The sequence below is a fragment of the Pteropus medius genome, unplaced genomic scaffold (genome assembly GCF_902729225.1).
Source record: "Pteropus medius unplaced genomic scaffold, Ma_sr-lr_union100, whole genome shotgun sequence".
Classification (NCBI taxonomy): domain Eukaryota; kingdom Metazoa; phylum Chordata; class Mammalia; order Chiroptera; family Pteropodidae; genus Pteropus; species Pteropus medius.
In genome coordinates, this window is record NW_024351073.1 from 4,735,476 (window position 1) to 4,761,825 (window position 26,350).

Sequence of the window (26,350 nt, forward strand, 5' to 3'; positions counted from 1 at the left end):
TTACACACGGGGCAGATTCTGCTTTTCCACTATATGCAGATGTCACTTTTGTATTTTCCCTGTCTCCTATGGTGCACTTTGAATCTGCCTTCATTATAGCATTTCATATTATTATAATCATGTGTTTACAAAGCTGCCACTTTCATTAAAATTCACTTAATAAGGGCAGGGTCCCAGCCTTATTTGTCTGAGGTCCCTTGTGCCTATCACTATGGTTGGCACGTAGCAGTCTTTCCATAAATACTTGTCAAAAAAAAAAAAAAAAAAAAAAAAAAAGAAAGAAGAAAGAAAGATAACGTTTATGGAAGTGCTTTGAAAATCACAAAGCACAAAGCAAATGTAAGGGATTATGGCATTATATTCATTACTACTGATTCATTCCTACTTGAAAAATACAACACCCGATCGAAGAATAAGATAATATGATTACTATTAGGTTTCTAAATAAACAGATTATGTCTATTGGTCCACTATTTAAACTCCCGTCATAGACATCATAAAACAAACAAAAAAAAAACCCCAAGAGAATTAAAAACAGTCTCCTCCCCCCACAACAAACTAAAAGCAGAACAAAGAAAAAATGCAAAACATAAACAACAACAATGACAATTAACTCCAAATAGAAACCAGGATCTAGGTACTTTTTTACTTCCCTATACTGCCTCTGCCCAGCCTGGTTCTGTGTCCACCTCTGGCCTGCGGACCTGTGGGAGAGGGGTCAGCTGCACTCCCCCAGGCTGAGACTTCTCAACTGCCTTGACTTGGTTTGAGATAGTAGTAGTTTATCTACACCAAGAAATGTAAGAGGACACACATCCAGTGTTAATGTCTCTGCCCTGCATCTTCAAGAATGTGGTTTACTCAGTGGGTGGGCTTTTTATTACATTGTCTCCCTGAAGTTTGTGGCAACACCTGTGACTGTGGAACTCAGGATGATTTGAGGGTGAATTTGGTTGGGCGGATCTCTACACACATAGAAGGATTATTCCCTGGATCACACATTGGTCACACATACCAGTGTCCAGAGTGGGCAATAGGCTCTTCTTCCATCCATGGAGGCAGCTGGCTGGTGATAGCAAGGGGCTTGTCCTCTTGATAAGTAACAATAGAAATTCTGGGCTTCTAGTTTTCCCTCCTTGAACATTTTTTCAGAAAAATGAAATAAAATGGGCTTTGTGGCATTTCGCTGCCATCCTCATTTTTCATAGACATGTCTGGCCGTGGTCCTTCGCACATTGTAAGAACATTTCTCTCTCACTTTATCATAGCTTTTTTTTTTTTTTTTTAGCTTGAATGACCATATGTTCCCCATTTATCTGAGACACTCCCGGTTCATGCTTATTGTCCTGGAGTGATTATTTATAACTTCTTTCACTTTCAAAAGTGACCCAGTTGGACATGAATTATTCAGTCGCCCCGTTACCACTGAGGTCTGGCACTCGGGACTAGGCAGCCCCTAAGTAAGAGGAAGGTGCGAGGCTCTGGGAACACTGCCGTTGGACTCCTGGGCACCACCAGGTCTAGAATTATCACTGAGTGGGAAACATGGACCAGTTACTTTAAGCCTCAGTTTCATTGCCTATAACAAAGAGAATAACAACAACAATAATCACTCCCGCCACCCAGAATTATTGTGAGGATGCAGTGGGACCGCGCGTGCGGAGCTCGAGATCAGCATCGGGCACGTGGTAAGTCCCAGTAACCGGAGCTCTCGTTCTCACCCTCCTTTATTCTTTCTTCCCTTGCACCCTTTCTGTCTTCCTCACCCCTTCATCTCCACCCTTTCCTCCACCCTTTCTTTCACTCTTTCTTGCTTTTTTCTTTCTTTCTTTTTTTTTTAACTTTCTGAAATAATTGAATCACTCGGGTTGCCTGAAGCAGCGTGCTCTCGCCCCATGCTGAACGTCGCTGGAGTTGGGGAGGAGTCGGCAAAGCCATTTTAGGATCCTGTAGATTATGGAGAGGGTCGCGTTAATTTTGTCTCCTTGGTGCTGTGAGGGGGAGTAGGAGCTCGGTCATCTTTGTCGGTCACCGTGGTTCCAGTCCCGGGTTTCTTAAAATTCACTGGTTTTGGTAGAAGCTGGACATGGTGACATACGCTTCTTCTTGATTTGATCCTAAGCAAGTGAGGAGGGGCTGTGCCTGCATAGCTGGGGTCAATGTCAGGATTTCTGATTGGAAAGGAAACGGAGGGGATACGGTATCATTTGTAGTTCCAGGACCAAGCAGCAAGCCCTGGTACGCGTGAGGCCCTTTCTTGTCACCTTCCCTGCAGTCTGGGGACCTGGAGGAGGAGAGCACAGGGGCGTCACACGTGCTGACGTCCCCAGCCTGGCATCTGAGGGGTGTATCTCCTCTGAAAGTTTGGGAGGTTATGACTGCCTGCTCAGACATCCAGCTGGAGCCCTGCCCACCCGCTCCAGGCCTCTGCTTCTCAGGCTCCGCCGGCTGCGGAGCAAATGCATCTTGCAGAAAGCCTTCCACTTCATCTCTGGCTTGAATGCCATCCACCTTATGAATCTGGCAGTCCAGGAAACTCTCAGGATTGAAACTCGCATTCAGATTCTGCACCGAAAAAGAAAGACGGCATTAGAAGTGCACCAGAGAGTCTACCGCCACGCCACCCTGATTCCTCTGATCTTGGGAGCTAAGCAAGGTCTGGCCTGGTTAGTACTTGGATGGGAGACCATCTAGAAAGACCAGGTGCTGTAGGCGTAAAAAAATAAAAAGTAAAGGATTGTAAGCTGACAAGGTCCTTGCAATCCGTGAGGTCGATCAAGGGTTGCCTCGGCTAAAAATAAATAAATACATACATACGTACATACATACAGTGCACCAGAGAGACACGCCACCAAACTTTCTGTTAGGAAAAGATCTAAAGAAGTTCTAACAGGGATTTACCAGGGAATGTCAGAGATTAACCCACATGTTCTAGTTGACTTTGTACTTTTGGAGGTGCTGTGACCCCCTCAGGGTCTGAAGTGACCACTGGCTGCGCCTTCCAGCCCTGGGGAGAGGCCTGGGCAATTCTTAGTCTTGTATTTCATTTTAGTTTCCTACCTCCAGAAACTGGATCTTTGTAAGGGACCCTACTTTGGGGATGCACAGAAGACCAAAACCTGAGGTTCAATGATTCCTCACCCCACAATATCATTCTTGGTTGCTGGGATACCGTCACTGTGGTGATAGAAGCACTCACCTTTTTTGGTTTCTTGCACAGTTGCTCCAGAGTCTTCTTGTGGTCAGGGAGACTGGGCCATATAATAGGCTTAATTCTGAAACGAGAAGACATTGATGGATGAAATGAATGGCAGGGGGAGCAGGCACAATACATTTTTCCGTCTATTCTGAGACGGGAATCAAAAGAGTGAATCTCTAGTCTTGGCTGTGCCACTGCCAGGTGGATCATCTGTGGCAAGTGTCTTGCTTCTCTGGTCCTCAATGTCCTATCAATCCATGCAGGAGCCGGACCAGAGATTATTTTCAGTGAGCCACACTGTGAACACGATTTAACAACGATCTACCTCTGAGAAAGAGCCCTGTAGAAAAGCAACAAGGAAGCTTGGCAATTAAGTGGTTTGGTGTAGTTATAAAACTAAAATTTGACCTGCTTACCTACTCTCAATATAGATGTCATCATTTCATTCCTCCTTTTTACTGGTAGCAACCTCTTATCTCTCATTTTGGTAGAAGCAGGGAATATTTTCTGAGAAATTGCTTTAAGGTGGTACTTTTCAAACTGGAGTATTTTGCAGTTCTTGGGGTATGTGGCCCTGTGCTGAGGGCATTTTCCTAGAACATTAATTATTGACCGGTGTATCTCCTAAACATCATTTTTATGATGAAGTAGTCATGGCCCTATCATGAGGTAGAATGCAAAAGTCTCATCAATGTGTGTACTAAAAGTCAAGACATCAAATATATTCTGCATTTTCCATGGGTGCCTCTAGCTGCCCAAACACTCCAGAGGCATGGCTCCTAATCCTTTAAGAGGAAAAATCTGGTGGGGGGAGGATTTGCTCTATGTCCAGTTTATATATTTTCACTTCTTAGGAAATTAACTATGGAAATTCACCAGTGCCTGAGGATGAGGAAGGATGCTGAGCACTATAATTCCTGAAATGCCTTATTCTCCTTTGTAGTTTTCTCATCAATAAACTGGGTTCGAGCTTTGGCTCTCTGGGATCCCGCATAACCACCCTCTTGATAAAAGAAATTTACCTTTTTTTCCATAACACACAGGCCAAGATGACTATCAGAGCCACAGAGAAGAAACTCAGAACACTGACAATTAGTAGAACTGGATCCATCTCCTCTGGAATGCAAGGATAATTCTAGGTTAACAATCGCTAAATATGCAGTGGGATAGACTTCAAGATGCTTTGAGTTTATTTAGTAACTTGGGTTTAGTAACTTTCTTGAAAGTTGCTCTTCAGCGAACAAAATGATGTAATAGCTTTATGGGTGAATTTTGGCGTCAGTAAATGACACTTACTGAGGTGACCAGATCTAGAACATCTGCCACTTGAAATGTAAAAGTGACCTACCATTAAAGGTACCAGCATTCCCTCCCCGATTCCATCACCAAGAGAAGAAAGTTGAGCAGGGGTTGATGAGATAGACACTCTACTATGCAGTCTCAGCCATTTCCAGGGTGAGGATGAGAGGTTAGTATGACAGAAATGTTCCCCTCACCCCCCAAAGAGAAGGTATATGTGTGGTGGGTCGAGTCCCCAGGGGTCTGCTTGAATCATGTCCTTTGGCTCTTCTGGCCATTCTCTCTTCCTAGACCCCCCGGGATATCTTCGTTAATCTGGAAAAGGAGGCATGGAAGAGCCACATCAGCTTGCCAATCTGCCATGAACAAAGATCTTCCCTAGAGGGGCCTTAGAAACATCAGATATGGGGATCCCAGTCCGAATGGTAAACTAGAGGTGGTAGGCGGGGGTTTTGTTCAGAATATTAGCAGCTCTCAACAGCACCCAGGGCAATAGAGCCTAGATGGCCTACATCCGTCGATCGGCCACTAAAGGCCCTATTCCCACCACTTCCGTGTTCTTTACCAAAAGGGGCAAAGGTGGCATCTTCTCTAAAGAAAGTGTGGGAATATCTTCAAAGGAATCCTTTCTCTCACTCTCATGCTCACTCACACATTATGACCTGCAAAGCACTATGCAGAGAACAGAGACAGTCACTTCTCACCTGAGCCTTTAGTCTCTGGAGTTCTGAAGTGGAAACTTGGACTCCATTCACTCCAGAAGCCTTTAAAATAGTCGGTATTAGGGATGGATCGGACTTTAATCTCATACTTTGCATCAGGTTGTAGCTTTCTCTGTAGGAGTGTCAGCTTTGTACTGGATAAATTCACGCGCTAAAGGGCAAAAAGTGCCACTATATTTTTAGGATGAAAAAGGTGCCACCCAGATCTCCCAAGCCATTCAAGTGGAGGGGCATCGTTAGTCTCGTGGACATTCTCTCAAAATTCTCTCATATTTGCTGTAAACATGAACTCTTGAACGTAGAGGTGTCAGCAGCAGAATTTTGGGCAGAGGCTCTGAGCTCATAAATGATGCTGCAAATGGCGAAGGGGCCGGTGGCAGGTACAGTGGGTCTTCACTCAGGTGAGTTGGGCACTGCCACTTTGGGAGGAAATGCTCAAATCACTCCCAGCCTCCCACTTTTCTTGGCACATTTTAATCTTTTATTTTCTTTCTCTTTCGTTTTACATCCCAAGAAGGGATGACAGGGAATGATAGAGTTAGTGAGCAAAAATCATTTCCCTGCAGAAAGATACTGTTCCACATCGTGAATAACAATACAGATATGATGGTCTCTTCAACACTGTGTATTAATCTTAAGAAAATAGGAACTCTATCAATTTTATGGGTAAAAGTAATATTCTACTGTTATTTACATTTATATTTATTTGATTATTAGTTTTCGTGTTTATTGAATTTGTGTATTTCTTATTTTGCGAAACATTTCCAACTTTCTTGCTAATTTTTCTATTGTTATATTTGTCTTTTTCTTAATGACTGTAAAACTTTCTTATAAAGATATCAACCATCTGTCAATTGTAAGTATGGCACCTTAATCTTAATATTTAATTTGCCTTTCGATTTTGGTTATTGTGGGTGCTAACATTTATAAACCTTTATTTTCATGTAGTCGTATGTACCAGTTTTTTGCTTTCTTTCACTGCTTTTATGCTTAAAATGTTCTTCTTTATGTCAAAATTATCTTAACATTTACCGATTCTTTTCTAGCTTGTTTAGCGTTGTACTTTTACATAATTTCCTTATATCATCTTTCTGTGCTTTTGTTGTTAAACAGAGGGGGTTAGGCATTTAACTTAATTTCCCCCCAGTGAACCGATTATTCTGGCACCATTTTTTTCGAAATCCTTCCTTTTCCCACTACAGCTGCTTTTCCATTTGTGTAATTGTCCGACGGAGACTGGAAGAGGGCAGGATGGAGGCAGTCCAGTTTGTGCGTGTGTGTTGGGGGAGGAATAGAAGGAGAGGAGATGATTTGGAGCAGGCATTACACTTATGTGAGTAGCATCGGGCAGCGGACTGCAAACAAACGAGGCTGACCTCTGCCCGAGAAAGGAGAACTGTGTGGATAAGTAGGCACTCTTTTTGCCTTCAGAAAGAGAAACCTTCATCTGTTTTCCGTTTGTGTGATGCGAAAAGGACAGAAGGTAAGTCAATGGGTTCGGAGGAACCTGGGACACTTTGCTTTCCCTCCGCCCCCTTCCCCAAACAGACTGCAGGGACAGACAGACCGTCCCGACTGCAGTGAATCAGAAAGTCTAAATAACCCTCCGGATTATGAAGGGTGAAAATTTAGTGCTTATTTCAAGAATTAAGAATTCAAGCTTAAAAAAAAATGAAGAATATTTCTCCTTCTCTCCTTTTGTATTCCTTTATGCTTTTCTCACAACTTTTATAAACCAATTGTGGCTATGACTTGGTGACATTTTTGCCTGATTTGCCTGTGAGTGTGCTAAATGTGCTACTTTTTGAGGCTCCAAAACAAAGAGGATTGATTTGGTTTTGACCTATATTGTTAGTCCGTTAATCTAATTTAGGAACATTATAAAGACAAAAAACAGAGCAAGAAAAAAAAAATTGGAGCTAGAACAGGAACCGACAAGAGAAGATCCAGGTTTTGTGGGATTGATAACTTTTACACTTAGAAGCTTCTTTAAGTTAAAGATACATTTTGAATACAAAATTGCTAGGGGACCTCCTGGGGTAAATGTACCTGGGACAATAAAATATGTAACATTAAGAAGTTTCTATTTTACAGTTTTATACATTTACATATTTTAATTTATATATGTAATTTATTTATTAAGTATATTTATATAGACACCTTCATAAATTTCATAATCTATAAATGTAGTTGATCTACATACCATCCAGTCATTTTCATTTTTTTCCTGGCGGTAGGCTACCTCATGTATTAATTTTTTTACATAATTCTTTTGCAAGTGCGATGTATTAAATGTCACCACAAAGTCATTTGCTTCCTTGCGATAGATGACTCTTATGTCAAAAGGAGCCTCAGGTTTAACTGGAAAGGAAAAAGAAATGAGGTCAGCTTATAGATCAAAGAAATAATTATAATTTTTAAAGTTCATCTACTCTGGAAATCACATTCTTGTTCAGAAAACCATTTTTTCTTCCTGATTCAAAGCCTGACTACATTTCCCAGGAGCCATGTGTGGCCTAATGAGCTGTGTGAGTGGAAGTGATGTGTTCGACCTCTGATCCCAGCCCAGAAACCCTACATGTGTGACCTCGTGTTCGTTCCCCTTCCACCACTTGGAGTTGTATATCGAAGACAGTGGAGTCACAGCATGAAGGAGCCCTGACTATTGCTTGAAGGACAACTACCATTCGCAGATTAGAAATACCCGTTTTGGGCTCTTATGTAAGCAAAAAGTAAACTTATAGTGTTTGAGATATCACACATTTTAGGGCTTATTTGTTACAAAGCTAGTGTTAATTTTACACTAAAACGCATTCTCTTTGCCTTTTGAATGCTTGTTATTAATTAGACCCAAAATGGGAGTGTTTAAACTTCGAATCTTCATTATTCCAATAAGATCAGGTGATAAGCCTTGCACCTTATTTCAGCCATATAGAAGTTGAGGGTTTGCATTCTGGCCCTGGCTCAGAACTTCCAATGTGTGACTTCCTCCTTTAATCTTGTTTGCATTAGAGCTAAACTCCTCTCTGGCCTCCTCCTTCTGCCTGCCTGCCTCCCTCTTGGAGTTGCTGTTAGATCACATGCACCTTATATATGAAATGCTATTGGGGGAAGACAGGTATTAATTCATGCAGAACAAACCTTGAGAAAGGTATTGAATTCTTAGATGAACATGTATGTCATGTCGCCTCCCCACCATTGACTGGGGGCTTCCCTGTCATGGTATTTTAGTGGCTCTTTCACCAAAGGAGGAGGTTAGTTATCTAGAGATGGGGAAGCCACGTTTCTGTATGGCTGATCTCAGACAGGGATGGGGAAACACAGAGGTTAAGATCTAACCTAAGCCTTTTGTTAATGAGAGAGTGTGTGTCCATCAAATTTTCACTCAGTGGACTGAACTGGATTCTAAGCAGTCTGAGCTGGGCTTTAAGACGGACTTGCTGACCCAGTAAAATGAATTTGTGTGGTGGAGTTTGGCTCACTTATTATCATCAGCTTCTCATAGTGGTGGTGTCTACCTGCCTCAGAGGTACTGAAAAAGAGGAAGTGACTCCTTTTTTACCCTTGGCTATCTTGTGAAAGGTGAAGTTGATCCTCTTTTATCCTTAGAAACACTATAAAAACGGAAGATGCCTGAAAGGGAAGCAGGAGGAAAGGGAGTGGGCGTGGAGAAACAGATGGACAGAGAATACTGTTAACCTTTTTACCCCTATCAAGCCAGTTTCTACCCTTCATTCAAGGAAGTAACATTCTCAAAAAACCTTTGACATTGAGTTCCTTGTCCATCCCCATCTCCCAAGGACTCTCAATAAAGGAAAAATTAAGGGAGAACATACTAATATTGATTATATACTTAGTAAGTGCCAAGTGATCTACTTATGTCATCTTCCATCAATAATCACTTGTCACCACTATACTGATGAGGAAGCTGGGTCTCAGAAAGGTCGATTGACTTTCGTTCAGGACCCTGTTGGATGGTTTAGGAGGATTTAAATTCAATTCTGCCTGATTCTGGTGCTCACTCTTTTTCATTTCGCTTTTGTTTCTGGACTCCATTATCTCCATTGGCTGGCCCGGGCAATCTACCCACATGTCCGTCTCTAGCCCAAATGGTGTCTTTGAACACATTCAAAAAAGGTGCTCATTCTTCAAGAAACATTTTAAAAAAGTTAATTTATTCTTGCATAACCTAAACAAGTATATAAATTTATCCTGCCAAGAAAATTGGGAAGCAGGAAGCTGCCCATCTAGACTTATTGGGAGGCCTATACTTAGAGAAGAAGAAATAAATGAAGGGCAAGTGGTTGCAGGGGAGCTCTGGTTCTGGGGTTCAAGCAGGAATTTCCAGTGTAAATTCAATTAGATGACAGTTCTATTAATAAAATGTCACATTAGGAACCAGAAGAAGTTGCTACTGTAAGACACACAGTGTGCACACCTTGTCTTTCCCCCTTGCCCCTCAGATGAGGCGTGTCAGGTTTGTAGTCTGCTGGGTGGTACAGAATGTGGACCCCTAAAAGCCGTGGGCATGGAGATCTGGGGATTCAGATGGGGCGGAACACCACCTGGAGCCTGTGCGTGTGCCACGAGGGTTCACATGCTCACTCTCTGGAATGCATGCAGGCCCTGTGTGCTGGTGTGGGTTTCTGTAAGAAGGGGCTCTCCTCTGATGCTCCAGGACTCTGTCGAGGGACTGAGAATCTCTGCCCTCTCTGCCTGTTCTCAGAGAGTGAATATATATATTTGCAATGTAAATGAGGAACCTTTAGATATAGTGCTCTTGTGCGGGTCACAAACTGAACTAGCAGACTAGTCTCCAAATGGGCAAAACCCAGCTCGCTTGTGCTGCATACCCTGTGGCTGTCATCCCCACCTGGGCAGCACTCACACTGGTTGTGTCTATGTCTCTTTTTCACTACCACTGCTTTTTTTTTTTTTTTTTTACAAGATATTTGTTCACGTAGAGAACTTTTGCTTTTACCCTTTACCATCTTCATGAAACAAAGCTCAGACTAGATTCCAAGTTTATCTTTGATGTCTCTAATAAGTATTGCTCTCTTACATACCATTTTATTTTTGGAGGGTGAAAGGATGGGTGAGGATAGGGAGAGGTAGAGCCATAGTGTTTAAAACCAGCAAAAGAATCCATCTCTTCAATCACTTTCAACGATTTTCCCCCATGTACATGTTGTTTTGCCTATAAATCTTCATAGGTAGAATACATACAAGTAGTTAGTATTCCATTACACTGATATATGATAATTGGCTTAGACCTTCTCCTATACAAGCATATCTCTGAGGTTTTGAAAAGAACCTATTCGCCTCAGGGTCATATATCTGTAAGTAATGGAAGAAATTGTTGTGTCTATAGCCTCAATTTTTCCGATCGTTTTGATTTACTTGCCTGCTAACCAAATGGTTAATTAGTAATTAATATTGACTTATACCCAGATAATTGAATAGATTTACTGATTTGTATTATTGTATACATGGATATTATATAAAACCAAATAAAACATGCAGATGAGCTTAGTAATTTGAATTATAATGCTAACTTTATTGGAGGTATAATTATAATTTTTTTTGGCAAAGTATAATATGTGTATTCTAAGTCAAATCAGATTTGGCATCAATCTTCAATAATAGGTCTCTTAGGAAGGTGCAATGGTAACTTCATATGTCAACATGGTGCCCAATTGTTTGGTCAAGCACTAGTTGAAAGACATTTTTTAAAGACACAGCTAACATTTAAAGCAGTAGACTTTGAGTAAAACAGATTACCCTCAATAATGTGGTAGGCTTCTTCCAGTCAGGAGAGGGCCTTAGAAGCAGACCGAGGCAGCAATTCTGTGTCACGAATGCAGCATGGAAACCCTGCTTGAGTTTCCAGAGTGCCTGGCTTGCCCTGTGAAATTTGGACTCAAGACAACAGCATCTACTCTTACCTGACTTTGTAGCCTTATGGCTTGCCCCGCAAGTTTCAGACTTATCAGCATCCACAATCATGTGAGCCAATTTCTTAAAATAAATCATATATATATATATATATATATATATTCTATGCTTTGGTTCTTTTTCTTCTGGAGAACTTAATACAGAAGGCATATTTACTTTTTCAAGTAACTTGGTGATTTAGCTAAACACACAGAATATGGTGAGCAGGGGGGAGAAGATTACATGAAATTCAGTAAGGTAAGGTAAGGAAGGAAAGGACATAGGTGGGTGGATGACAGGAGGCCCAGCTTCAGTTAGGCACTTTATATAGATGAACTAACTCTTCTTGTAACCTGTAGGTGCCACGCCCTCATCCATGGCTGAGTTTGAAGATCCTCGGAATTCTCTCACAGTAAGAATTAATAGCATAAGCTTCAAAACTTTCATTTCTTTTAAAAATTATTTGTATTAGTGAATTATCTATTCTCTGTTGCAAATAGCTCTCATGATTTGTCTACTTTTAAAATCTGGAAAATCCAGACACTATCATTGTCTTCAGATACCTGAAACATGGCAACCATACCCCCTTTTTCTTCTTACCTATATTGACTATCTTCATTTTTCTGCAAGTTACAATCTTTCCTCCAAGCTTCACACATATTTTGCTGTCTCCAATCAGTAAGAACTTATTTGTCTTGACGAGATACATCTCTTGGTGTTTACTAAAATTCAGGCAATTTACACCCACAAGGGCCTCACTGTAGAAACAAAAAGGGGATCTGTCTTAAATTTAGCAGAAGTTTCTGTATACAATGGAATAGCATCACATGTACGTTTCAATTGCGTGACTTCAACTCTGTCCATAGGTATGTGAGTGGGTAGGTGCGTGCATATGCAAGAGAGAGGAAGAATTAAAATAATGTAGCTTTTTGCTGCCATTACTATCAGTGATGATTTACTCATATATTAGATGTAGTTGAACCTAAAATAGTCAAAGCATGTTCATAAAAATTATAAAAAATTTCTAATTTTTAATAATTGATCTTTGAAAAGCAAATACTTTGTTTAGATGGGAAGGTAATTGCTTTTTTTTTGATGTCCGACAGGAAAAAATTGAGAAAATAAAGCCTGTGAAGAAACATTGACCAAAAAGGGTTAATGTAAATGACAAAATAGTCTAAGGGATTATAAACATAAAACCATGTAAATATAATGGGTAATTTACAGCTTTTCATAAATAATTTTGATTCTGCTCTACTTCTAACTAATCAACAGATTTTAAAATCAACCCTTCAGTTATTGGATTTCATTAACCAATGTCACTATAAAAAAATAATAAATTAATTAAATAAATAAATACATAAATAAAATCAACCCTTCTCATCATGCTCCTTAGCTTAACAGGCAATAGCATTACTCTAAGAATTGAATTCTCTTCTGTGACTTCCTATTTCCAATTAAGATCATTTTTTTAAAAAACTGAGGAAAAGAGAATGTTTCTTACTATGCAACTAACATCAAAAGCTCCAAATTGTACTCTTTCAAAAAATTCCTGTTTAAAAAAGTTTAAGGTTTAGTTCCAGTAATGGCAGAGTAACTTATATCACACTAGCTCTCTAATACATAAACTTTATACAATATATTTTTGGAAATTCTATTTATGAGCATTGGAGAGTAAAAAGCAGGTAGAAGCTAGAGAGAATTTCAATTTCGTTCTTTTTTTAAAAAAATGAATGAGATCTTTATGATCTTTCTTTCTTTCTTCTTTCTTTCTTTCTTTCTTTCTTTCTTTCTTTCTTTCTTTCTTTCTTTCTATTTATTTATTTAGTCTGATGGCACGGTGATAGGCATTTAGAATCTAACAGCTACTGTTTTGTCTTAAGAAGTTAGAGAACAGAGTTTTGGACTGCTAGAGTAGCTGGCTATTTTTAAAAGGGAAAGCCTAGAGGTGAGGAAGATATAGAAATGGAAACACCAAGTCAGTATATAAACTTTGCTCAAATTATTATATGTCCCCTTAATTGTACATGTGTAGGAGACTTCTAGGAAACCACAGAATGGCAATAGCTAAAAGTCTCTAGAGAGAGCTAAGCATAGATTTTAGATGCTGACTCAAAAGAAGAGAGAATTTGGGGATTAATCTAGCCAACAGAACTAAAATTAACACTTGCCAGAGGATAACAGAATGCACCCCTCCCCATTATCAACGGAGTTCTTCCTACATCAGAATCTCCTACAAATGACCAGAAAAAGAAAAATGTGACCCATAGTCAAGAAAAAAAAAAAGCGGTCAATGGAAACTGACCCAGATGTTCACTCAGATGTTGAAACTATCAGAAAAGGACTTTAAAGCAGCTTTTGTAAATATGTTCAAGGTGTCATGATTATTGAACAGATGTTTAATCTTAATGAAGTAGAAACTGTAAAATAGAACAAAATGAAAATACTATAACCAACAAATACAAATATAACATTTAAAAAAATTTCCTGAGTGTATGGAATGGGCTTAACAGCAGATTGAAGATGGTAGAGAAGAGAGTCAGTGAACTTGAAGATAAATCAATAGACATTATTCAGTCTGAAATAACAGAAAGAAAATCTTGGTGGCCTGTAGGACGACATCAAGAGGATAAATAAATATGTAATAAGAGTTCAATAAGAGAGAAATAATTTAGCTGAAAAATAACAGCTCTAAATTTCCCAAATGTGGCAAAAAAATATCAACTTTTAGTCTTAAGAATTCAGTAAATCCAAGCAGGATAAATCCAAAGAAAAGCATATCCTAAAAGCTAGACATACCATAGTCAAATGGCTGAAAAACAAAGGCAAATAGAAAATCTTGAACTCATCCAGGGAAAAATATCACTTTTCATCAGAAACTATGAAAACCAGAAGACATTAGGATATCTTTAAAACTGTGAAAGAGGGGAATAAAAGATTTCCTTCCACCTTAAATTCTTATATGCACAAAATGTTCTTCAATAATGAAGGCAAAGTAAAGATATTTTCAGATAAATAAAAATTGAAGTAATTTGTTTTAGGAAATTCTTTAGACCAAGGTGAAATGATATTAGACAGAATCTTATATCTTTCATATAAAAGATAATATATGAAACATGAAAGACAGTACATATTTCTCTTTAAATTTTTTAAAGGTAAGTGATTGCTTAAAGCAAATATTATAGCATTATTTATAAGGTATTTATAAGGTATATAGATATAAAACACATGACAATAATAGTGCAAAGGATAGGATATAAGTGGAATTATATTGTTGTAAATTTCTTATATTTTACATAAAATAGTAAAATATTAACCCTAATAAATTCTCATAAGTTTGAATATTGTAATCCTGAGAGTAATCACTAAAAAGATATTGCCCAAAAGTGAAAATAAAGAAGAAATGAAATATCTTGAAAGTTCCATTTCTTTCAAAGAAATTAAATTTATCATTAATAAACTTTCTTACAAAGAAAACTCTACTCCCACATGGTTATATGCTGGTAAATTCCATCAAACATATAAGAAATAGTGCCAACCCTACACAAATTCTTCCAGAAAATAGAGGAGAAACAGACCCTTCCCAAATTATTTTATGAAGTTAGCTCATTAGTGGTACCAAAAGCTGGCAAAAATATTACAGAGAAGAAATTGACAGATAAATGTCTCATGTATATGTAAAATTCCTTAAGAAAATATGAACACATTAATGTTAATACATAATGAAAAAGTAAGATGCACCACAGAACATCAAGATAGGTTCAACAATCAAAGATCGATCAATATAATTCACATTAACAGAATAAAAGATAAACAATATGGTTATCTCAAGTGATGCAGATAAGGCATTTGACAAAATTCATCACCCATTTATGGTAAAAACTCTTAGCAGACAATCAATAGTAGGATACTTCCTCGACCTGATAAAGGGCGTTTACAAAAAGTCTGTACTTAATGATGAAATTGTGAATATTTTTATATACATTAATATACTTAATGATGAAATTGTGAATATTTTTCTCTAAGATAAGGACAAGACAGGAATATTCACTTTCACCATTTCTTTTCACCATCTATATGGTGAAGTTTCTAGCAAGTGCTAGGCAATAGAAACGGATAAACGGGAGCTAGAATGGAAAGGAAGAAAAAAGACTTATTTGCAGACAAGTTGTTCACATGGCAAATAATATTCTCCATTACAATTATAGGAACTTAGAAAGTGACTTTATCAGGTCATTGTACAAAAATTAATTATATTTTTATAGACTAGTCTCAAATAATTAGAAAATTAACTTTAAAAATAACAGCTCCATTTATTATAACAATAAAATATAAAATGCCTAGATATAAAATTAATACAAAATGTTCAAGACATTAATGGAAAACACAAAACATTTCTGAGAGTTATAAAAGAGAATCTAAATAAATGGAGAGCTACATTCATGAATTAGCAAATTTGATAGCAAAGAAATGGAAATTTTCTCAAATTGGTATATATAATATTAATCAAAATCTCAGAAGGATTTTTAAAAAATTGACAAGCTGATTCTAAAATGTATGTGCAAATACAAAGAATACTTAAAACAACATTTAAGAAGTAGAACAAATATGGAGGATTCATAGCACTTTATCTCAAGGGTATTATTAAGCTATAATAGGACAGTTTAACACCGGCATGAGAATAGATAAATTGATCACTAAAAAGTATAGGGAATTTGGATATAGACTCATACATACAAGGTTGATTTTAAGTACAGTCACTCAATCAATTCAATGGAAAATAGAAAATCTTTTCAGCAAATTGTCCTGAAACAACTGAGCAAATGTATGGAAAATATAAATCTCAGTCTTACATAAAATTAATTGGATATGGATTATAGACCTACATGTAAGTGTTAAAACTATGAAATATTTGGAAGAAAACATAGGAAAATATCTTCCTAATTTGGGGAGTAGACAAAGATCATAATGACACAAAAAGTACGAAACATAAAAGAGAGAGGGAAAAAAATAGATATATTGGAATTCATCAAAATGAAAACCTCCTGTTTATTAAAATACACATTAAGAAAATGAATGGCAAGCTACAGACTGGCAGAAAATAATTATAATGCATATATCTGACACACAAATGTATCTAGAATGTATAAAGAACTCATCCCCATCAATAATACAGGACAAAAACTCAATTAAAAAAAAAAAGACTTTTGCCAATACTTGCCAAAAGAAGACATACAAATGGCCAACAAGGGCACAAAAGTGGTCAACATTATTTGTTAGTTGAGAAATATAAATAAAATTCACTAGATACTATTTCAAAGCTGTTAGAAATCATATGTAGCTCACACATTGCTGCTAGGAAAGTAGAATGCTTTTACTACTTTGGAAAACTGTTAGTCAATTTTTTATAAAGTTAAATACACACCTACCCCATACAGCAATTTCACTCTGAAGTTTTTACCACAGAGAAATAAAAATGTGTGTTAACAAAATGATTCGTACAAGAAAAAACTCAAATGTCCATCAAGAGGAGAAAGGATTAAAGTTTGTAATCTAGTCATATAATGGAATTAATACTCAGCAATTGAAAAGATGAGTTATGAGATATGCATCTACATGGGTAAATCTCAAAAACATTTTGTCGTATGAAAGACGTGAGACAGAAAAGAGTAAACAGTGTGATATTTTATTTAAAAGAACTATCAGAAACTTGCAAAACCAGAGGGTGATAGAATTCAGAACTGTGATTGCTCATAGGGGATGAGGACATCCTTCTAGGGTGGAAGAAATGTTCTATATCTTGACTGAGGTTTTGACAATACGTCACATTTACTTCTCAAAACTCACTTAAGATCTGTATATTTCACCATAGGTAAATTTTACTCCCAAAATAAACTGTCATCAAATAAAAAGTAAACCAAATAAATTAATAAAGCACATAAAAATGAAAGAAGTAATGTCAAATATATATTCTCATTGTAAAAATAATTAAACAATGCAGAATAAAGTAAAATTACTCATTTATTCTCCTTTCTCAACCCTCGATTTAATTTCCCTCTCCTGTGATAACCATGGTTACCAGTTTGTTTTTTTCACATGCTCTTTAAACCCAAGCAAATAGCTTTAAAAAGAGGTATGTTGTTCTGGCTTTGAGAGAGAGAGAAAGTGAGAGAGTGTGTGTGTATGTGTTGGAGTTTCTAGAGGGTGTGTTCCTTTTTAGGCTAGATGGGTTTTCCCACTTGGAGCAGAGTTAAAGTAAAAAGCCAGTATATAAGGTAAGCTAGATGGATACCAGGGAACAAACTTGGGAGAATTGTCACATTAAAAGTTTTAAAGATGGCAATATTGTTATGATTTAATAAATTAGAATAAAAGGGGAGAATTGAGGCAGGATGTCATTTCTAAATTTTAGATAAACACATGATGTAGAGAAATTAGAAGGAAAATGGCTTTTAGTTCAATCACTGAGTTTAGAATTTATTTGGAAGTAAAGTATGTGTGGACTATCAGTTACAGATTCTTAGCGTGTAGCAAGTTCCTGGCACTGTTGGAAGTTTAAGAAGACTCTAAAATGGTATATTCAGTTCATTCCTATTTTGGGGAGAATGAGATCAATCAGCAATGAAAACTGAAGATCTCCACTGGGCTATCTTGTGAAACTGGGCATCCTTTTAAGGGCTCTGAACCCTAGGAGCTGCTCTGTGTGTGTGTTTGCAGGGCGTGGGGAGGGAGGGAGAGCCAGGAGACCAAGATAAAAGTGCCGCCTAGAATAGATAATCTCGCTTTGAGCCACTGACCCTGGCTTCAGGAGACTGGAGAAAATTTAATGTCCTCCCATGAGTAATTCAATCCAATTCATTTCAATTCACTTATTTAAATTAAAACAATTTACTAGGTTGCCAACTATGTATTGCTAGGGCTAGGAATGTTCTAGGACTACACCATCTAACACGATAGCCGCTACCCCACGTGTACTGAACACTTGAAATACGGCTAGTCCAAATCGTGCTCTTAATATGAATACACACCAGATTTTGAAGTTTTAGTATGAAAAATAAATGTAAAGTATCTCATCAATATTTTCGTTCCTATTGATTACATGTTAAAATGATAATGTTTCGAATATATTAGGTTAAATGAAATATATTATTAAAATTAATTTTACCAATTTTGTTTCTTTTTTAAATGTGGCTACTAAAACATTTAAAATTGCGTATCTGGCTTGCACATTTGTGGATTACATTGTATTTCTGTTGGATAGAGTCATTCTAGGGTATTTGGGAGTGGAAAAAGTATCCAAGTAGTACTATAGGCTGACAAATATGACCCTGTGAGACCTTCCCAGGGGACATCAACCCTAAGCCACTTACACAAATCGCCCCCATCATTCCGAAAATAGGGAGAGACTGCCAGGGACTGCCTTCTCTTTCCTAAATTTCCTGCCGTCTTGCATAGGTTTTGTGTGATGGTGCAAACAGATATTTACACGGGAATATTAAAAATAAAAACAAAAATAAACTATAGTTTTTATTGATTATTTGGCTCTGAAAGACAGAATCTATCTCAAAAATATGGAACAACTTTGAAAGTTAGTGTGGTTTGCTGTATAAAGGACTACATTACCAGCACTTGACGGATGTTGCTAGTGAAGCCTAGAGTGTGAGGTAGATTTGTCAGGGTGCAGCCTGTGATGGTGGTGGTAATTGATGAAAAAAAAAATGACATTTAAAGTGGTATCTGTAAACTGAACAGGGAAGTTACTGTGGTGCCCCCAAGAATGTGGAAATAAAGGAAATATGATTGTCCTCTGAGAGCTGACTATAAAAATTATGCAAACACCTAAAAAACAGGGTCTCAAATTCAAGGACGTAGAGTATCTATGCAGGTAATATAAATGAGAAAGTGGATTTAACTTCAGGACTGAGATTTAATCCCCACTTTATAGAAACAGCCAGAATTCTGTTCAGCTACTTTTTTGCTGTATGTGCCCAGTATTATCAAATCCGATTGTTAAAGAGATATCTAAATTTTTAAATGCTGGCAACTAAGTTTTAAAAATTAACCACTTTAAGATATGAGCCAAATAACTCTGGTCTTAAAATCAACAAATTTGTTTTGTTTCTATATTTACTAAACAATCTTTCGATCACATTTTAAATGGAAATCAGAATTAAGTACCATTTACAGGCACTGATCATATGCTAGATGCTAATCCTTCTACCGCAATGCAAGGCAGTTGTTGACGATCAGAGGGTGACAGGGCTAGTTGAGTGTTGCTATTGGAATTCCAATCTGGGTGTCCGTTCCAGCACTTCTGCTTTGCCACTCCAGGTACCTGACGGCTGCTTAGAATTCTGGTGAATGAAAAATTTTCAGGTCCCCCAGTAAGAGTGGATTTATACTGATACACAAACTACTGGCCCTCCCTGTCCCTCCTCCCCTCAAACACCAAATCTGTAGGCCCTGAGCCCAGTCTGAATATTTGGGTCTCTATGATAGCTGTATCTGCCATTGTGAAGTAGTCAGTTGGTCTGCTGGTAATCCAATTCCGAGATTTCGGCTAATCTAAGTCCATCCCTGAGAGATGGATCCACACATTGAATAATAAGTAACTTGGTTTCTAAACCTAGAAGATTGACGGCCAGATCAGGCAGGTGGTAAATTCATCTAGAAAAATGCCCCAGGTATGCCCTATAGAAAACATCATCTGGTTTTTATGAACAATCCCACCTGGGTAATGACTTCAGCAGAATGCACAATTTTCAGTGATTTCTAGTGTCTTTTTAAATAAATTTATATTAACGGAAAAGAAAAAGCTCCGATAAAGCTAGTTTCATTGTGGAAAAGAAACTCAGCCTGACCAGAAAATTGAAGTGAATTTAATTTGAGATAAGTAGCTTGTTCTGCACCCGGGAGTTCCACCAACCTACCTCCAGGTGTAGATACCCTTATGAAAACAGCTGTTCTCCAGAAGCACCGTAACCTATTAAGGAGTTCACACTTATTGTTTCACACTGAAAACATGTCTTAAGATAATATTTTTCCAATGGTAACATCTGAATCCAATTGAAAAATCCAAATGGAAGCTATAGATAGATTAAAATATGGCAGAAAATATCAAAAGACTTGTTAAAGGAAGCGGGCAAGTTTGTTTGAGCGGGCACGGAAGTGGTCAGATTCTGTGTGAGTGAAAGTGGACAGAAAGGTCAGCCTTGGCCTCCCCAAGAGAAACCACAGTGATCACTGCTGTCCACCAACTAGCTGGTTAGAGAAACCCAGAGTCAAACCTCTGTGTTGGAAGGGGTTTTGACCATAAAAATGAGCTCATTTTTTGAACGAGTTGTTCGGCAATTTAATGTAGTCTAGTTGCAGCACAGATTCTGGACAAGGTAGGTCCAGAATCTCCTAATACATTATATTCCTGGAAAGTATGTTAGAGAAATGAACTGACAGAGGCAGATGGGGAACACACTGTGGAATTCAAGTCCAAGACCACATTTCTCCAGTGACTGTGACAGGAAGCTTCTGTAAATTAATGTAAGACATGGAATTCAGGGCTTGTCTAGAATCTATATCGTGGGGGATTGGCCAAATGTCTATGAAATGTAAGAAGCCCTCTTTTACTCCTGTTGGATCTTGACCCACTTTCCTTACTAAGAAACTAACTAAAATTAGGTCATCTGATAGAAATTTGGAGATAGCTAGAAGTCAGAATTTCATATTAGAGTATTTTTTTCAAGTCACCAGAGATAGTAACTCTCAACAACAAGAGATGGTTTGTGGAGGAGGGAGAAGATAAAGCTGTCTGAGTTCTTTACCGAACTTTCAAAACAAAGACTTTCTCTGTTTCTTCGTCTTTTCTCTGTTGCTTCATGAAAACAAGAGCCAATTTATACCTGTGGGTTTTTGGAAGATTGATATTGAGAGTCTCATCTAAAGTCAAACTGCGCCAAGAAGGTGAAAATGAGGTCTATATTCATAGACTTTTGACTTAATGCTTCTTTTTCATTACTTATTACATAGTATGTGTCTCTAGTTAAATTACTCAAACATTAAACTATATAGTCATCACAACCTCCCTATGAGGTAGTGTATCTCATTTACCAGGTGAAGAAACTGCGGCATAGGTAAGTTACATAACAAGCTCTAGGTTAAACAGCCAGTTAGACCTGGTGTTGAGATTAGAAACCAGAGTGCAGCTTGAAGACACAAGATCATCTCACATCAGGCAAAGAGATTTTTTCGGAGTGTCCTAGGAGAACCAGGATTTAAATTCTGCTGTGAAGTCAGAAAGGATGTAGGATCTCCAAGAGCCATATCATTATTTGGCTGTAGCAGTGGGACCTGAAAGATAAACTCGTAAGAGTTTCTTTGCATGAGTCTTTTGGTGAAGGACAAGGAGTTCCGGAAAGTTTTTGGAATTCATTCGATTGTAGTATTTGATCATTAGCCCCACATGCTTTCCTTTGCCGCTGTTGCCACACAGCACAAGAAAAGAGAGACAGAGGATTTCTAGGCACCCACTGAAGCCACCGTTCCTCACCATATTTCAAATTCCAGATCGGTGCTGTTGACATCGGGGTCGTCAAAAGTACAGTTTAGCAAGTGCTGGGATCCATTCACTTCCAACTGACTGTAGCAGGAGAATGAGTAGTCGTCCAGTTCTGCATCTTCGAAGTCTCCTGGGTAGGAACAAATCTGCAGCTGTTAATGAAGTTAATACGTGCATCCCTTTGCAATCTGCAGTGACATTAATGAAAGAGCATGGGGCGCAGACATAAAAAAGTGATTATAATTTAAAGGAAAAAGGCCAAAGGCAAAGACAAGAAACAGTTTTCAAAAATGAAAACAAAAACAAACGAACAATAAAAACCCCAAACCAAAACAAAACCTAATGAGCACAGATTTTTCTAATAGAAAAAAAAAATCATGTAATTAATAAATAACCTCCAAATATTTCTAAATATTTTTGCCATTAAGTTAGTGCTTTAGAGATCAAACTTGTTAGTTTGTACATTTCAAGTAAGAGATATTTTATCTCCATTATTTATATGCTACCTAATCTAGCCTTTGACTTTATTACCGATCTTCATTTATTCCCTCCCAAGTATTTTTTTGAATGAAGAAAGATGATAGCAGTTTCACAGTCAGAGGTTCACTTTTTTTTAAGGGGTAGCTTTTCCTTGCCTAAATAGGTGTCCCAACTAAAAGCACCATTAATTACCTGTATTGTGTGGATATCTGTTTAAGGCACTTTGTCTTAAACTACTAACTGAGACAAATGTAATTAGAAAAAATTAGATTTGACATGACTTAGATCTGGTAGACTTGCCCATAAACCTCATAGATACTGCTTCTGTGCTTATCAATCTTCTATAGATACTGTATCTCATAGATTTTAATGAAGTCTAGAAGTATGTGGGGAACCAGAAATTTTTTTGTAGTCACTTGTAGAAAAGTACAATCTGTCACAGATAGTGTTCTATTTCTTAAGCTGGCTCGAGGCCCTTAAGTTTAAATAGACATTTTGTATGTACATTTCACAGTATTTAATAGAGAAAAATCTGTCAGTGAATATACTGCAACTGGAAACTGAGAGAATCCAGAGTAACAAAAGCCATTCTCAGAGCACTCAAATGTGAGCCCGTGACTGCTTCTAGGTCCATTGATACTAGAAATTCGATGTTTCTGGAGCATTAAATTGGATACGAAACATAGTAAAATTAAACCCCAGCTGAGGGTCCCAAAGGCCATGGGATGTACAAACCGCATTCTATTTAAATAACCCAGTAGGCTGTGGGAAAGTTAGTAAGGCTGGTTATGAGTGGATCAACCAGCTGAGTGACAGGTCAGTTCAGTCAAAGCAACAAATTGTGAAAAGCCACATCTGGACTAGAGCTGTGGGCACCGCTCTTTCCGAACATTCCTGGAAGCCACCCAGCTCACAGTTCTTCTCTCAGCAAAGGCTCCTTGTGTAATTTCGGCAGGGTATGGCCCTCCTCCTGATGACAGTTTTAAATAATGAGGGCAGCCCACCACTTAGGACTCACATTTCAAAGCATGTGCATTCCTAAGCTTACAGATTTAAATCTTGGTCCCTAGGAGCTGGCAATTTTCTCAATGGAATGATTCTGGTCTGTTTTAGCCTGCTCTTACATGGCAGCCCTCAAACTGCTTTGATGTATCTTCTTCTTTGGACCTTCTCTGTACAATAGAACCAACATAACTATTTAGATTCAGACATCGATGGATCAGCTTTGTCTCCAAAATACTTCAACATACAAAGCCAGCCAGAGAGACAACAGTACAGGAGATGCTGGGCATCGGCAGAGCAAAGCACTCCCATCGCCCTCAGCCATCTAGTCTGGCAAAGTGAGTTTGCTGCGTATTCTCATACAATGTGCAAAGCACTGTTCATATAATTAAAGTAGTTGTGTTTTGAGAAGCAGCTCATTGGCTATTTAGCAGGTGTTACCGGACAAACTTGTCCTGTAATTGAGAAAAATTCCCCTCAACAACTTGCAAAATTGCACGGCGTTTTACAAAGAGAATGTTATACCTGATTTAAGCTGAAGAAATTCTTAGGTAAGAGCAATACACACAGTAATTAAGATCCCCAGCACCAGAGCTGGGAAGATGTGGGTTTAAATCCTGGCTAATCTGTTTTGTAGCTACGGTCCTCTGTCAGGTTACTCAACCTCTCTCAGCCTCAGTGTTCTGATACGTACATTTATGTTATTATGGGGAACCACTGAGCAAATACTAAGACTTAATTTAGGATACAGTGAACACTCAATAAAGGTTAGCTATGACTATGATCATATATTTTTTTTTTTGAGAAATAAGTGATGAAAAGGTAAACTAAGAATTCTAATTCTGAGAATATGAACAAGAGACCTTTGGGGCTCCTTTGAAAAAGAGTTATGCATCAAAGGTGTCATTACTACCAAGGCTTTGAAATCATATAGAGCTTTTGAATGGTGAGTTAACCTGTTATTTTTCAAATGCTCACTATCTCAGCATATTTTTCCTTAAAAGTTGAATTTTTTTGGAATGTATATTATAGATAAGGTCTTGTAGTTTGGAAGTCTTCGTACTGAAAGGAATTAGTTGATTAAAGTGTATCTTTAAAAAGTAGCCCTTTCTTCTCTTTACCATCCTTGCAGGTACCAGAGAACTAACTTATCTTTCAACAAAAAGCAGCTGATAATTCTTTACTCCAAACTGAGAAGTGTTTTGAAGTGATCATGTGAATGGGTGGTTACAAGATTTCTCAAAAAAAAAAAAAAAAACCTGAAATTTAAAAAGTTGAAGTAAAAACTCAACTTTCAATTAAATTCTCATTTCTTTTAAAAATAGTATTGCCACTGGAGAAATAGATGGAATATGTTATACTCCAAAGAGTAAGATTTTTGTGTTACCTGCCAAGCATCTCTATGTACAAACACGAGACAACATTTACCATGGAATTATGATCATCCTACACAAAGTGATTCATACGTGGTCACACTGTGAAAAATGTCAATCTTCTGACAATTCCTGTAATGAAATCAATCTAGGGATTTCCATCCTTAGTAGTTATATGACTTAAAATATCCAAGCTGAGTCATTAGGCTGATGTGTTTGAGATCTTTGATAGGAAAATACTTTTTAACTCTTAAAGTGAAAGAGTTTAATTTTCAGGAAGAAATCGGTGGTCCAGCTTCCCAGGCTGCTCCACCTGCTGCTGTTTTTCCTTTGTCTACTCTTTTCTTCTAATTACCATGTATTTTCTAAGTAGGTAACATCTGCTTCTAGGTATCGAGCTTTTCAAAGATCCAGAAAGAATTATTATATGATGGTAAATTCGTTGATATAGAGATAATTAAATATAGTCCAATGAGACAGCTCACTCAGATATTTCTCATTCAATTATTCACTAAGAATCTCACATGAATCTATCAAAAAAAAGTATTTTGAAGAAATTTTTAAATATGTATTGAATGTTCACTAGGACCTACCCCTTCTTTCGGGCGCTAGGGATATAGCAAGGTTAAGTGCACACAAAGCTGTTGTTTCTGGACATTATTTTATCATGAAAGTTAAGCTTTTGGAACCCCCTAAAAAGTGAAACAAAACAAATCTAGCTTAATTTCTTAAAAAGGTATAACCAACAAGTACAACCTGTGTGTCTTTATGAATGTAAGAGCAAAGTTGTCACCAGCATTAAGATCCACATTTGGAGAGTCAAATGCACATTTTTTTTTTGGTGACAATTCTAAGACTTTTTAAATCACCCTCAGTATTGTCTCTTGATCCCCTGTCTGGTTGTTAGAACATTAAAAAATGATTGAATATGCGGTAAGTTCTCAAACTCCACTCCAACCCAGTGCCCAGCTCAGGTTTATGAGGAATCTGAGCAACCTAGAACCTATGCTAGAGAATATTTGAAAGAAAAATTAGAAATGACTCACCATTCTGTGCATAGCCACTTTCTCCAGAAACAACTCGAAGTAAATAGAAAACCATACCAAAAGCTGTACCTAGAATTGTCATTCTGAGAGAGAGCAAAAGAGGAGAGAAGGCGTGTGAGACTGTATATAGGAATGAATGAGAGAGAGAGACTTAAATCTATAGCTTTAGGGCTTTATACTTACTTAACCACAGACAGGGGGAAGTATAAACACAGTAAAAAAGAAGGCATGTGCCAGAAACAGGAAGTCAGAGTAAAAGTATTGCTGCTGTAAGCAGAGGTAACGGAAATGAAGGGATAGAGCATTTGAAATTATTGTACCTCTCTGGTATTCTTGGCAAGCCCCCAAACTTACTGTGCTTATTTCAGAGTAGTGTCGTAGATTCAAATCTAGACTTCAACTATTTCAGACTGGAGTATGAATAGGGCCCACTTTGAAAGAATCATGAGACAAAAATCTAAACTTTTAAAGCTAATCAATTGGTTGTCAGGGGTGCGTTTTGCTTTAAAGAAAGATTCTGTTCTTAATAAAGTAATTTATAGTAAGTATATTAAATAGTTCACTTCCAATCTCTGAACATGGAGAATTTCACAAGAAGAGCAATTTTTCTGTTTTGTAGCCCTAGTAATTACTTATACCTCACCCATCACGGTTGGCATTCAAGAATTATTTGTTTAATTTAGGAGTTGGCCGACTATTGCCAAGGGGCAAAATTTGGCCCCCCACCTGTTTTTGTAAAGAAA

The 26,350-nt window shown here is 37.7% G+C and overlaps 1 protein-coding gene across 2 annotated transcripts; it reads right to left on the minus strand.

The window, feature by feature from the left end:
* Positions 1-1,269: 1,269 nt before the first annotated feature.
* On the minus strand, positions 1,270-25,751 carry IL7R (interleukin 7 receptor). 2 transcript variants are annotated; one of them, XM_039842674.1, is made up of 8 exons: positions 25,608-25,751; positions 21,698-21,836; positions 11,755-11,912; positions 7,424-7,581; positions 5,203-5,371; positions 4,222-4,315; positions 3,200-3,275; positions 1,270-2,565 (listed from the first exon to the last, which is right to left on the minus strand). In XM_039842674.1, exons 1-8 carry the CDS (start codon positions 25,687-25,689, stop codon positions 2,062-2,064), a joined length of 1,380 nt encoding a protein of 459 aa, XP_039698608.1. In that variant the 5' UTR covers positions 25,690-25,751; the 3' UTR covers positions 1,270-2,061. The 2 variants fall into 2 exon arrangements, with proteins under 2 accessions (XP_039698608.1, XP_039698609.1); XM_039842675.1 differs by lacking the exon at positions 25,608-25,751 and having other exon boundaries at positions 11,755-11,933; positions 21,698-21,837.
* Positions 25,752-26,350: the final 599 nt, after the last annotated feature.

What these genes read in the sequence shown, in the direction of transcription:
- IL7R (XM_039842674.1), bottom strand. Translation starts at nt 25,689, where the DNA reads ATGACAATTCTAGGTACAGCTTTTGGTATGGTTTTCTATTTACTTCGA. An exon ending in GATCTGGAATTTGAAATATG is followed by an intron (nt 11,913 to 21,697) that starts GTGAGGAACGGT and finishes TTGTTTCTACAG; the next exon opens with TGAGGCCCTTGTGGGTGTAA. An exon ending in TCCAGAGACTAAAGGCTCAG is followed by an intron (nt 4,316 to 5,202) that starts GTGAGAAGTGAC and finishes CTTGCATTCCAG; the next exon opens with AGGAGATGGATCCAGTTCTA.